General features: G+C 35.3%; 2 protein-coding genes across 2 annotated transcripts; both read right to left on the bottom strand.

The window, feature by feature from the left end:
- Positions 1–8,153: 8,153 nt before the first annotated feature.
- On the bottom strand, positions 8,154–8,880 carry EV154DRAFT_556930 (uncharacterized protein; the record flags this gene model as incomplete). The annotated part of the gene is made up of 2 exons (XM_051605386.1): positions 8,154–8,288; positions 8,375–8,880. The coding sequence occupies one exon, from the start codon at positions 8,878–8,880 to the stop codon at positions 8,524–8,526; it is 357 nt and encodes a 118-aa protein (XP_051450666.1). The 3' UTR covers positions 8,154–8,288; positions 8,375–8,523.
- A 3,771-nt stretch (positions 8,881–12,651) lies between these two features.
- Positions 12,652–13,731, bottom strand: EV154DRAFT_556932 (uncharacterized protein). The gene is made up of 2 exons (XM_051605387.1): positions 13,163–13,731; positions 12,652–12,786 (listed from the first exon to the last, which is right to left on the bottom strand). The coding sequence occupies exons 1-2, from the start codon at positions 13,377–13,379 to the stop codon at positions 12,701–12,703; spliced, it is 303 nt and encodes a 100-aa protein (XP_051450667.1). The 5' UTR covers positions 13,380–13,731; the 3' UTR covers positions 12,652–12,700.
- Between the last annotated feature and the right edge of the window lie 459 nt (positions 13,732–14,190).

The raw sequence follows: 14,190 nt of genomic DNA on the forward strand, positions 1-14,190 counted from the left end.
GTTGCATCTGGCTTTTCCTTTTCTCTGATATATAATTGTTCCATTTATTCACTCATCCCACGGTTTGCCTTACTTGTATATTCCAATACGTAAGTACAACGAGCATATGGATCGAGAACAAACTGTACATCCATGTTGGATCTAAACATGCTCAAGGTTTTTCTGTTATAGTTGTTGACCATGATTTCATTTGGTGCACTTTGAATGTAGATTTTGTTTCTTTTCAAATAGACTCTCAAAGTTAAAAATATTTTTTGTAGGAAGGTGCTTCCAGTACATCTAGAAGATCTTGCATTGTCATTTCGGATTTAGATAACGTTTTTGAGTTATTGTTTAAATAGGCCAAAATATGAGAGTTTAGAAGGCGCAATTTTTAAGATCATCTACTGTATACTTATTCTCTTCCAAAGGTTCCATAATAACTGTTTGGCGCATAGGAGGTAATGAAATATTCAATCTACATACTATGGTGTTACCTCCGCATCTTCTTCTAAAAGTGCTGGTGTGTTTGTGGTGTCTGTCTTGTTTTAATAAGACCATATCCACGTACTATCTGAACTTTTGGATTTATCATCATCGTGAGCTGTTCCGTCCCACTTTTTTGCTGCAAGTGATCATAGTGTCAGAAAATCTACAGATATTTTCTTTAATCGACACAACTTCATCTTCACTACTGGATACTTTGTCTTCGTATACGGGTGCATCCTTCAACCATATTAACATGTGCACATGTGGGGAGCCTATTTAGAAAGTCTGTTAATAAATACCCCCCAATCGACCCTGAAAAAGTGCTCTTCGATCATAAAGCCAGCAAAAGGCCCTTCTTTATCCACCCATGTTCTTTTCAATTCCCTAAACCGATGGTCAAAATATTTCGCAGCCGTGATTGGATCAGATTGTAATACTCGTGCCTTTTATTCATACGATAGTTCTTCAGCTTGCTCTTCCGTCATAATATCATCATCTACAACTTTTTTTTCAAAACACAAAGAAGCTCATTCCATTTGATCTCTGCTGCAAAAACAGTTAAAAACAATATCGGAACATTAAACTGCCTGATCATAGCCATGCAATTTTTCTTTTGATTTTTCCAATACCCAGAAGACGAAAATGTCTTGAGTAACTCTTGTGTGACCATGCAAGAATGTACTCGTTACACACACACTGCAAAAATGCACAGTAACGTTTTTTTTTTTTAAAAAATAGAATAAACACGCTTTTAAATTTTTCTTTTTTTTTTATACATATAACTCATTATGCCTTACACGTCCTATAACGCTTGTATCGTGCAAACTAATGGTGCAGTATTACTGGCCATGGTCATACTCAATTATTTGATCTTCTCTTTTAACATTTGGTCTCTCAAATATATCTTCGACGCGATGTTAATTCAATGTTTAGGTAAGAGTATGAATAATTGAATTACCAAAGCGTGGTTCTAATCAAAGCCCATTCAGAAATATTGCTTTCTCTGTTATGCATTCATAACATTGTGTCAATTTACAAAGAAACAATCAATTCACACATTGCTAAGGTTAAGGTTCCTTATGGCATTTATTTTTTCAGTAAGTAGAAACATTGAGAAAATAACTTTTTTTTATTAAACATTACCGCCTTAGGACCAGGACCTCTTTCAAAGAACTTTATTAAAACAGTAAACTTCGTATTATATGGTAATATACGTTGAATGATTAGGCATATCTTTATTAAAAAGACTAAAATATACATTTTCGTATAGAATTCTTACTCGGAAGACAACCTGTTGTACCCAATACGCGCACACCCGCTCCAAAGGGACAACCATCAAATCATATGTTTGCGGATTTCTTAAACTTTATCAGGAAGAAAATCGTTAGTCCCATTTCAGCCGCCCCCAGTATTCATGCTTCCAGTACTTCTGTTCCCGGTCTCACAACCTCTTGTACGCCAAGCCTTACCAGCATCTTAAATACAGGATTCAACTCTTCTTTTGACATCTCACCACAGAGAGTCTTTTCGGCTTTATCTAATTCATTAGTTCCCAGAAGCAATACATTTAACATTGCAGTACCGAAGCTTAAGTTTGTACCATGCATTAGGCCCCCTCTTCGACCATCTGCCCAAAGAGAGCGCATCATGTGGTATTTGAACAGAACAGAAGAAGTAATTACAGACTTTAGAATCGAACAGGTAAACACAAGAATGAATAGATATTCGAGTAGATCAATAATATATTAACAATACAATACTTAGATTCTCGGATTCAAGAAACATTGGACCAAATTCAACAATCGCTGCTCCATCATTTTCTATGACAGACTTCTTCTCGTAAGTGTGATTGTGTAAATTATTTGAAGACATGTTAATCAACTCTTTTTTTTGAAGGTCTTATACGAAAAAATGTTCTTACCCTTGGCAAAAGCCATTGAACACTTTGATGTTGTTCTTGCTAAAAAGAACCAAAGTCTGGTGAAGTCACCTTCAGTTACCATTGCCCTCTCCTTAATGATCCCCGGGTTTAACGTAAGAATAATGACATGGATTGAGAGAGTTTGACATATTAACATTTATATTTTAGGACAATGCCGATTTCACAGTCTCAGAAGTTGTGGATTTTCTTGCATTGCAAGATCCCACCGACGAAGAAACTATGAATTACGTGAAAAACCGAATCTTGGGTAAGCTGAATTAAAAAGGTTCGCAGTAAAGGAAGGATTATGTTTTTCTGATCGGGTTCCCAAAATATAGATTTATCTAAAAGCAACAAGTTGGCTAGCTTCCGCTACACCCCCAAGTCGGCTGGTATGCCTTCAGATGCTGATGTAAGTCTATAGTGTCTTTTTAATGATGATTTTGGTTTTTTAATTATGATATTGCAGATCATGTTACATGTGTTTGAGGTTTATTTAAACCTAAAGGAACCCATGGCCATTCCCCCACTTGTCCCTGTAAGTAATCTAATAATAATCTATACGCAATATTCTAATTTTCAATTTTAGCCCCCCACCAACATATTTAAATACCTTCTAACATATGTATATCTAACGCCAGAGTAAGTTATTTATTCGGTAATAAACTCAACATGTTTTGACTGATTATTTTTTATTAGGTTGGAACACTGGGACATTTTTAAAAAGTCCAGTTAAAAAAAAATAAATAAAACAAAAAACAGAACAAAATGCAATCAGTTTCTATAACCAGCTACTGTCATCTACATTTTTATATGGTTTATATCATTACAGCCATACGAAAGTAAGACTCCGTAGTTATATTTTCACTTTAGAGGCATACGCGAAAGATGCTAGATGCGGGTTAGATTGCCTTAAATCAAACCTTCTATCGATATCAATTCGCATAATCGCCTACCAAAAATCACGCACTGGATTTGATAGACCCGATATTGACAGCCTTTGATAGTAATGTGTTCATGCGAGATTATTTGCTCTTTTTTTTTCTTCTTCTTCTTGCAAGTTGTACCACAGTAGTAGTAGATAATCCCCTATTTACTCTTTATAATCACCTGGTACTTTATATTAAAAAAATCTCTACTATTGAAAAATGTGAAATTGACAGCTTTTTGCGTATGGTCTCTAATCGATCTCTTTTTCTCTTTCAAAAATCTCAAGTTTACTTAAAACCATCTTGTCATCATTAGTAGAGCTCACAATCCCATTCCTTTATTATTTGCTTTAGTTTTTTTCTTCATCAAAATATCCACCCTATTCTTGGGATAAATGACTTTAGGCATAACTCGTCTCTGCTATTTTCAAGTTGTAAGCGATTTGCCACTTCTATTCCAACAAAAAGACAGAGATTTCATCCGTTAACAACAAATTCGTTCACAATTCTCTTTTTCTCTAATGGATTCCTTACCTACCTATGATCTTAGTCAGTCTGACATGTCATTAGCTATGTTACTGCAGTTGGGCCTAGCTTCAATTATTATTCCAGCTTCCAATACTCCTGTTATTCCGGCCTCTGAGTCAATCATTTCTGTGGTTTTCCCTCACCACAGCGTCCGTATGTCTAAGGTCTTGGTACGCGATTTTCTTCATCGTGGGTCCCAATACACATATTCTGCAACAACAATCTGATTGTGAGACTATATTCCCCTAAGCTACTTCGTAAATTTGGGGTCGCAATAACCAATGCGTATATGCAACCTACTGGTAACTTTCGTCGTCTCCTGGGTTCCAGTATATAGTCTACTGGGTCTATCAATTTCCGTCGTTTTCTTGAGTCCTAAATGTCCACATGTATTCAAGCATTCGATCAACCAACACAATTCGGAACTATATTGCGTGATTCCTTGTTCCCTCCAAAGCCAGTGACCACCTTTTACGGACGTGCTAATTCAACCTGGTAGAATACTGGCTATACTCGTTTCGCTTGATTCAAATGACTTACAAAAGCAAGAAAATTTACTGTCGCCACTTCTTTATCATTCGTTTTCATTGTTGCTTGTATTTTACTTGGGATCTGGAGATCTCAATAGAGACAAGTTTTTGACGATCAACCTTTCACATTCACAACGGTGCTTCCATTCTGCAATCTAATCGTATGACAACTATACTTTCAAACGCTGGCCGTTTAAAAACAGTGTGCTTTCTTTCATAAAAAATACTTCTTTCGACTTGTTGTCGCAATTGTGACTCTTTCACATTGCTCTTGGGTCACTCGTAAAACAAAAACAAAAAACACAAAAAAGCAAATAATCACCCCTCAGTAACAATAAATAAATTTTGAAAGACAGCGCTGTCTTTTGGGACAGCCAAAGTGCACGTAGTGGCAGCATAAGATCTGTAATTTCGATGTTCTCTAGACCCGGGAACAAGGATATACATTAAAAAAACAATGTAAAAATTACGCATAAATGTTTATTAAACGATTTATACTTATTTTGACATCTACCATCACTCATTCGCCTTTGAGCTCGTTTGATCTTAAGCTTATGCCGAAATACTAAACCAGAAGCTGAAGGTAAGCTGTAAAACACATATACTGGTTTAAACTATGTTGTTTGTACTAAATGTGTATATATTTTAAGCTGTTAATTTATATTGACCTCTTGATGTCTGCTAAGGATATCATGGATATAATAACAAAGTTAATTGTCACATCACAATAAGGATGGATATTTAAAAAAAAAAAAAATTAATCATGAATCACACATTGACCCGCTTGTTCTCATCCTACTGTTGAAGTCTGTACACAGGGAACAACCCTGAGGCGAGTAAATATTTCTTTTACAAAAAGCAATACTCGCAGTTGCACTTGGGCAGTTTTCTTTACTGAAACTGGCTAGTGAGTCTCCATTTTGTTTCCTTATAGCAATAAAAACCACATTTTTTTTTTTTTTTTTTTTTTTTTTACCTTTGACGTCTTTTTTTAAACTTTTATGGTTATCTCACTGTAAATGTCTCGGATTTTGGATGGATTTTTGCCAGTATATTGATCATACCCACCTATGATGCTGTGTATCTTTGCGTAGGTACGATTTTTGACACCATGTATTAGCTAAAGCTTGCTGATAATCACACAATTTAAGCTGGGCAGTTGAAAAGTAATAATCCTTAATAGTATCTCATATAAGTGCTTCAAGTGGCATTTCTAGAACAAACATAATGCAGAGTGGCGAGCTACTTCTGGGTTTATTTACCATAAAAGGTAATATAATCACGTGTCCACATTTACTCTTGTAACTGATTTTTCCGTCAACCACTGCCTAAGGCTCGCCGGTCTCTTGAGGTTGCGCGCCCCAGCGTCCAAGGAACTGGTGCGCCAATCGAATTGGATTGGAGGAGCCTTCTTTTTTTTTAAAGTCCGCGCCTTTAAGATCGTACCGACATTCCCAAACTTCTGGTTCCAATATGCGTACAATGTTGGAATTTCATCTCTTTTTGAAAGCTAATTTTTTTTTGGCTATGTATGGATAAAAAGCAGTGATTTATTCATAAGGCTTTACTTAGTCTCCTACACATATAGCCATTGATGTGATGAATTTTATAAAAAAAAAAAAAAAATAAAAAAAAAAAAACGAACGTCCATGTTTGGTAATGTCAGGAATGAGGGAGGAACGAGACAGGCAGGACAGGACAGAGAATGAATAGCTTCTTGGAGCAGGTTATTTATTTAAGAATAAAAGGGAGAAAAGAAACGAGAAGATGATTATGAAATATATCTGATAAAGAAAACTGGGAGAAGTGAAATTTATCAACTATATTTATAGAGAAAGAAAAACAAGAAATTAAATAAAAGAATAAGCAATGACAAAAGTTAATCTTAGCTTATGTGGATCATGACAAAGGATTTAAAGAGCTGACAGTTTAATGATAAATATTGAGTCTGAGCACTGGTTACTCATAAAGCATATTTGTGGCATAAGGTGTAACAGGATCATGACAGGTAAATCAATGACAGCGTCAAGATCGGGAAAGGATACCAAGAAACTGCCCATAAACCAATATTGACACCATATATTATCTGGAGCCTGCTGATAATTACACAATTTAAGCTGGACAGTCGAAAAGTAATAATCCTTAATAGTTTCTCATATAAGTGCTTCAAGTGGCAGATATACCAACAGATCGTTCGGTGTTAAACAGGATCAAATCATGCATAAATATAATAAAAACTATCACCAAGTAATATCCCTTCTTTTTGTCGCTGTCTGTTAGCTTTTGTATTTATCTTTTCACAGCATTTTGTAAAAGCTCATTAAAAAAACGATTTAGCTTCTTACATCTAAAAGCACTATATTATTTACTCGTTCATGGTATACTACTGGATTTGTATCTCCTTTAAAATCACTCTCAGAACACTTTTTTTTTCTTCTTTCTTTTATGAACAATAGTTAGCTTATGCTGATTAATTGAAGTCTGGTACTCACTATCACATTTGTAAATTAATAACAACTGTCTCTTTTCTACATCTAAATCCGTACTAGCGCCATATCCCTACCATAAAGAAAATTTAACGCAGGGAAAAACTGCATCTTTTCCAAGCCTATGGTTACAAGCTATAACAACAACGAAGAAATATCCAAGCGGTGGCATGAGTGTATCTTCAGTAGACATTCCTGAAAAATCAGGCTACAGACAAAAGAGATCAATCGCTTTTTTAAGGGCATTGGCCATGATTGATGGGTAGTTAGGCCAATGCTTCCTAAATCAGGTAGTGCAATATGTACACATTTGGATCATACGAGAGTTTGATGATCTCTTGCTTTATCATTAGGGAGTTGAATTTACATCACCGTCACCATGGTTTTAATGGATGCGGTTGATACGCTGAAGTTGACCTTCCCGGACGTAATTTTCTCTTTCATCATTCAAGCCAAAGTATCCATCCCTTTTGTTTTATATGGCACCTGTTAATCCATTCATCCATCCATGCATGAAAAAATAAAAATAAAAAAACATCAAAAAAAAAAAAAAAAAAAAATTGAACTGAGCTGGATGGATGCATGGATCGAACGCTCTACCATCTTTAAAATGCTACCAACAAAATCATTTTTTTAAATATACATATTAAAAAAGCTCACTGCTTTTCGCACCGTCGCTACCAGAAAATACCATCACTGAATCCTTATAAATAATGTTACATCGCGCCCTTTTTTTCTCTCCCTTTTACAGCTTGTACCACAGTAGTAGTAGATAATCCCTCATTTACTCTTTATAATCACCTGGGACTTTAGATTAAAGAAAATTCTCTACTATTGAACAATGTGATGTTGACCCGATATTGACAGCCTTTGATAGTAATGTGTTCATGCGAGATTATTTGCTCTTTTTTTTTTTTTTTTCTTGCAAGTTGTACCACAGTAGTAGTAGATAATCCCCCATTTACTCTTTATAATCACCTGGGACTTTAGATTAAAAAAAATTCTCTACTATTGAACAATGTATTGTTGACCCGATATTGATAGCCTTTGATAGTAATGTGTTCATGCGAGATTATTTGCTCTTTTTTTTTTTTTCTTCTTGCAAGTTGTACCACAGTAGTAGTAGATAATCCCCCACTTACTCTTTATAATCACCTGGTACTTTATATTAAAAAAATCTCTACTATTGAAAAATGTGAAATTGACAGCTTTTTGCGTATGGTCTCTAATCGATCTCTTTTTCTCTTTCAAAAATCTCAAGTTTAGTTAAAACCATCTTGTCATCATTAGTAGAGCTCACAATCCCATTCCTTTATTATTTGCTTTAGTTTTTTTCTTCATCAAAATATCCACCCTATTCTTGGGATAAATGACTTTAGGCATAACTCGTCTCTGCTATTTTCAAGTTGTAAGTGATTTGCCACTTCTATTCCAACAAAAAGACAGAGATTTCATCCGTTAACAACAAATTCGTTCACAATTCTCTTTTTCTCTAATGGATTCCTTACCTACCTATGATCTTAGTCAGTCTGACTTGTCATTAGCTATGTTACTGCAGTTGGGCCTAGCTTCAATTATTATTCCAGCTTCCAATACTCCTGTTATTCCGGCCTCTGAGTCAATCATTTCTGTGGTTTTCCCTCACCACAGCGTCCGTATGTCTAAGGTCTTGGTACGCGATTTTCTTCATCGTGGGTCCCAATACACATATTCTGCAACAACAATCTGATCGTGAGACTATATTCCCCTAAGCTACTTCGTAAATTTGGGGTCGCAATAACCAATGCGTATATGCAACCTACTGGTAACTTTCGTCGTCTCCTGGGTTCCAGTATATAGTCTACTGGGTCTATCAATTTCCGTCGTTTCTTGAGTCCTAAATGTCCACATGTATTCAAGCATTCGATCAACCAACACAATTGGGAGCTATATTGCGTGATTCCTTGTTCCCTCCAAAGCCTGCGACCACCTTTTACGGACGTGCTAATTCGACCTGGTAGAATACTGGCTATACTCATTTCGCTTGATTCGAATGACTTACAAAAACAAAAAAATCTACTGTCGCCACTTCTTTATCATTCGTTTTCATTGTTGCTTGTATTTTACTTGGAATCTGGAGATCTCAATAGAGACAAGTTTTTGACGATCAACCTTTCACATTCACAACGGTGCTTCCATTCTGCAATCTAATCGTATGACAACTATACTTTCAAACGCTGGCCGTTTAAAAACAGTGTGCTTTCTTTCATAAAAAATACTTCTTTCGACTTGTTGTCGCAATTGTGACTCTTTCACATTGCTCTTGGGTCACTCGTAAAACAAAAACAAAAAACACAAAAAAGCAAATAATCACCCCTCAGTAACAATAAATAAATTTTGAAAGACAGCGCTGTCTTTTGGGACAGCCAAAGTGCACGTAGTGGCAGCATAAGATCTGTAATTTCGATGTTCTCTAGACCCGGGAACAAGGATATACATTAAAAAACAATGTAAAAATTACGCATAAATGTTTATTAAACGATTTATACTTATTTTGACATCTGTCATCACTCATTCGCCTTTGAGCTCGTTTGATCTTAAGCTTATGCCGAAATACTAAACCAGAAGCTGAAGGTAAGCTGTAAAACACATATACTGGTTTAAACTATGTTGTTTGTACTAAATGTGTATATATTTTAAGCTGTTAATTTATATTGACCTCTTGATGTCTGCTAAGGATATCATGGATATAATAACAAAGTTAATTGTCACATCACAATAAGGATGGATATTTAAAAAAAAAAAAAAAAATTAATCATGAATCACACATTGACCCGCTTGTTCTCATCCTACTGTTGAAGTCTGTACACAGGGAACAACCCTGAGGCGAGTAAATATTTCTTTTACAAAAAGCAATACTCGCAGTTGCACTTGGGCAGTTTTCTTTACTGAAACTGGCTAGTGAGTCTCCATTTTGTTTCCTTATAGCAATAAAAACCACATTTTTTTTTTTTTTTTTTTTTTTTACCTTTGACGTCTTTTTTTAAACTTTTATGGTTATCTCACTGTAAATGTCTCGGATTTTGGATGGATTTTTGCCAGTATATTGATCATACCCACCTATGATGCTGTGTATCTTTGCGTAGGTACGATTTTTGACACCATGTATTAGCTAAAGCTTGCTGATAATCACACAATTTAAGCTGGGCAGTTGAAAAGTAATAATCCTTAATAGTATCTCATATAAGTGCTTCAAGTGGCATTTCTAGAACAAACATAATGCAGAGTGGCGAGCTACTTCTGGGTTTATTTACCATAAAAGGTAATAAAATCACGTGATCACATGTACTCTTGTAACTGATTTTTCCGTCAACCACTGCCTAAGGCTCGCCGGTCTCTTGAGGTTGCGCGCCCCAGCGTCCAAGGAACTGGTGCGCCAATCGAATTGGATTGGAGGAGCCTTCTTTTTTTTTAAAGTCCGCGCCTTTAAGATCGTACCGACATTCCCAAACTTCTGGTTCCAAATATGCGTACAATGTTGGAATTTCATCTCTTTTTGAAAGCTAATTTTTTTTCGGCTATGTATGGATAAAAAGCAGTGATTTATTCATAAGGCATTACTTAGTCTCCTACACATATAGCAATTGATGTGATGAATTTATAAAAAAAATAAAAAAAAAAAAAAAAAAAACGAACGTCCATGTTTGGTAATGTCAGGAATGAGGGAGGAACGAGACAGGCAGGACAGGACAGAGAATGAATAGCTTCTTGGAGCAGGTTATTTATTTAAGAATAAAAGGGAGAAAAGAAACGAGAAGATGATTATGAAATATATCTGATAAAGAAAACTGGGAGAAGTGAAATTTATCAACTATATTTATAGAGAAAGAAAAACAAGAAATTAAATAAAAGAATAAGCAATGACAAAAGTTAATCTTAGCTTATGTGGATCATGACAAAGGATTTAAAGAGCTGACAGTTTAATGATAAATATTGAGTCTGAGCACTGGTTACTCATAAAGCATATTTGTGGCATAAGGTGTAACAGGATCATGACAGGTAAATCAATGACAGCGTCAAGATCGGGAAAGGATACCAAGAAACTGCCCATAAACCAATATTGACACCATATATTATCTGGAGCCTGCTGATAATTACACAATTTAAGCTGGACAGTCGAAAAGTAATAATCCTTAATAGTTTCTCATATAAGTGCTTTAAGTGGTATTACACAGGATCGAATCATGCATAAAAACAATAAAAACCATCATATAATTATTACCAGTAATATCCCCTCTTTTCGTCGCTGTCTGTTACCTTTTGTATCTATCTTTTCACAAAATTTTGTAGAAGCTCATTGAAAAAAACGATTTAGCTTTTACATCTAAAAGCACTGTATTATTTACTCATTCATGGTATACTACTGGATTTGTATCTCCTTTAAAATCACTCTCAGAACACTTTTGTTTTCTTCTTTCTTTTATAAACAATAGTTAGCTTATGCTGATTAATTGAAGTCTGGTACTCACTATCACATTTGTAAATTAATAACAACTGTCGCTTTTCTACTATTAAATCCGTACTAGCGCTATATCACCTACCATAAAGAAAATTTAACGCAGGGAAAAACTGCATCTTTTCCAAGCCTATGGTTACAAGCTATAACAACGAAGAAATATCCAAGCGGTGACATGAGTGTATCTTCAGTAGACATTGCTGAAAAATCTGGCTACATACAAAAGAGATCAATCGCTTTTTAAAGGCATTGGCCATGGTTGACGGGTAGTTAGGCCAATGCTTCCTAAATCAGGTAGTGCGATATGTACACATTTGGATCATACGAGACTTTGATGATCTCTTGCTTTATCATTAGGAGTTGAATTTACATCACCGTCACCATGGTTTTAATGGATGCGGTTGATACGCTGAAGTTGACCTTCCCGGACGTAATTTTCTCTTTCATCATTCAAGCCAAAGTATCCATCCCTTTGTTTTATATGTCCCTGTTAATGCATTCATCCATCCATGCATGAAAAAAATAAAAATAAAAAAAATAAAAAAAATAAAAAAAAAAAAATTGAGCTGAGCTGGATGGATCGATGGATCGAACGCTCTACCATCTTTAAAATGCTACCAACAAAATCATTTTTTTAAATATACATATTAAAAAAGCTCACTGCTTTTGGCACCGTCGCTACCGGAAAATACCATCACTGAATCCTTATAAATAATGTTACATCGCGCCCTTTTTTTCTCTCCCTTTTACAGCTTGTACCACAGTAGTAGTAGATAATCCCTCATTTACTCTTTATAATCACCTGGGACTTTAGATTAAAGAAAAATTCTCTACTATTGAACAATGTGATGTTGACCCGATATTGACAGCCTTTGATAGTAATGTGTTCATGCGAGATTATTTGCTCTTTTTTTTTTTTTTTTCTTGCAAGTTGTACCACAGTAGTAGTAGATAATCCCCCATTTACTCTTTATAATCACCTGGGACTTTAGATTAAAAAAAATTCTCTACTATTGAACAATGTATTGTTGACCCGATATTGATAGCCTTTGATAGTAATGTGTTCATGCGAGATTATTTGCTCTTTTTTTTTTTTTTCTTCTTGCAAGTTGTACCACAGTAGTAGTAGATAATCCCCCACTTACTCTTTATAATCACCTGGTACTTTATATTAAAAAAATCTCTACTATTGAAAAATGTGAAATTGACAGCTTTTTGCGTATGGTCTCTAATCGATCTCTTTTTCTCTTTCAAAAATCTCAAGTTTAGTTAAAACCATCTTGTCATCATTAGTAGAGCTCACAATCCCATTCCTTTATTATTTGCTTTAGTTTTTTTCTTCATCAAAATATCCACCCTATTCTTGGGATAAATGACTTTAGGCATAACTCGTCTCTGCTATTTTCAAGTTGTAAGCGATTTGCCACTTCTATTCCAACAAAAAGACAGAGATTTCATCCGTTAACAACAAATTCGTTCACAATTCTCTTTTTCTCTAATGGATTCCTTACCTACCTATGATCTTAGTCAGTCTGACTTGTCATTAGCTATGTTACTGCAGTTGGGCCTAGCTTCAATTATTATTCCAGCTTCCAATACTCCTGTTATTCCGGCCTCTGAGTCAATCATTTCTGTGGTTTTCCCTCACCACAGCGTCCGTATGTCTAAGGTCTTGGTACGCGATTTTCTTCATCGTGGGTCCCAATACACATATTCTGCAACAACAATCTGATCGTGAGACTATATTCCCCTAAGCTACTTCGTAAATTTGGGGTCGCAATAACCAATGCGTATATGCAACCTACTGGTAACTTTCGTCGTCTCCTGGGTTCCAGTATATAGTCTACTGGGTCTATCAATTTCCGTCGTTTTCTTGAGTCCTAAATGTCCACATGTATTCAAGCATTCGATCAACCAACACAATTGGGAGCTATATTGCGTGATTCCTTGTTCCCTCCAAAGCCTGCGACCACCTTTTACGGACGTGCTAATTCGACCTGGTAGAATACTGGCTATACTCATTTCGCTTGATTCGAATGACTTACAAAAACAAAAAATTCTACTGTCGCCACTTCTTTATCATTCGTTTTCATTGTTGCTTGTATTTTACTTGGAATCTGGAGATCTCGATTGAGACAAGTTTTTGACGATCAACCTTTCACATTCACAACGGTGCTTCCATTCTGCAATCTAATCGTATGACAACTATACTTTCAAACGCTGGCCGTTTAAAAACAGTGTGCTTTCTTTCATAAAAAATACTTCTTTCGACTTGTTGTCGCAATTGTGACTCTTTCACATTGCTCTTGGGTCACTCGTAAAACAAAAACAAAACAAAAACACAAAAAAGCAAATAATCACCCCTCAGTAACAATAAATAAATTTTGAAAGACAGCGCTGTCTTTTGGGACAGCCAAAGTGCACGTAGTGGCAGCATAAGATCTGTAATTTCGATGTTCTCTAGACCTGGAACAAGGATATACAATCAAAAAAACAATGTAAAAATTACGCATAAATGTTTATTAAACGATTTATACTTATTTTGACATCTGTCATCACTCATTCGCCTTTGAGCTCGTTTGATCTTAAGCTTATGCCGAAATACTAAACCAGAAGCTGAAGGTAAGCTGTAAAACACATATACTGGTTTAAACTATGTTGTTTGTACTAAATGTGTATATATTTTAAGCTGTTAATTTATATTGACCTCTTGATGTCTGCTAAGGATATCATGGATATAATAACAAAGTTAATTGTCACATCACAATAAGGATGGATATTAAAAAAAAAAAAAAAAAATTAATCATGAATCACACATTGACCCGCTTGTTCT

The sequence above is a fragment of the Mucor mucedo genome (genome assembly GCF_025094135.1).
Source record: "Mucor mucedo strain NRRL 3635 chromosome Unknown EV154scaffold_233, whole genome shotgun sequence".
NCBI classification, from domain to species: Eukaryota; Fungi; Mucoromycota; class Mucoromycetes; order Mucorales; family Mucoraceae; genus Mucor; species Mucor mucedo.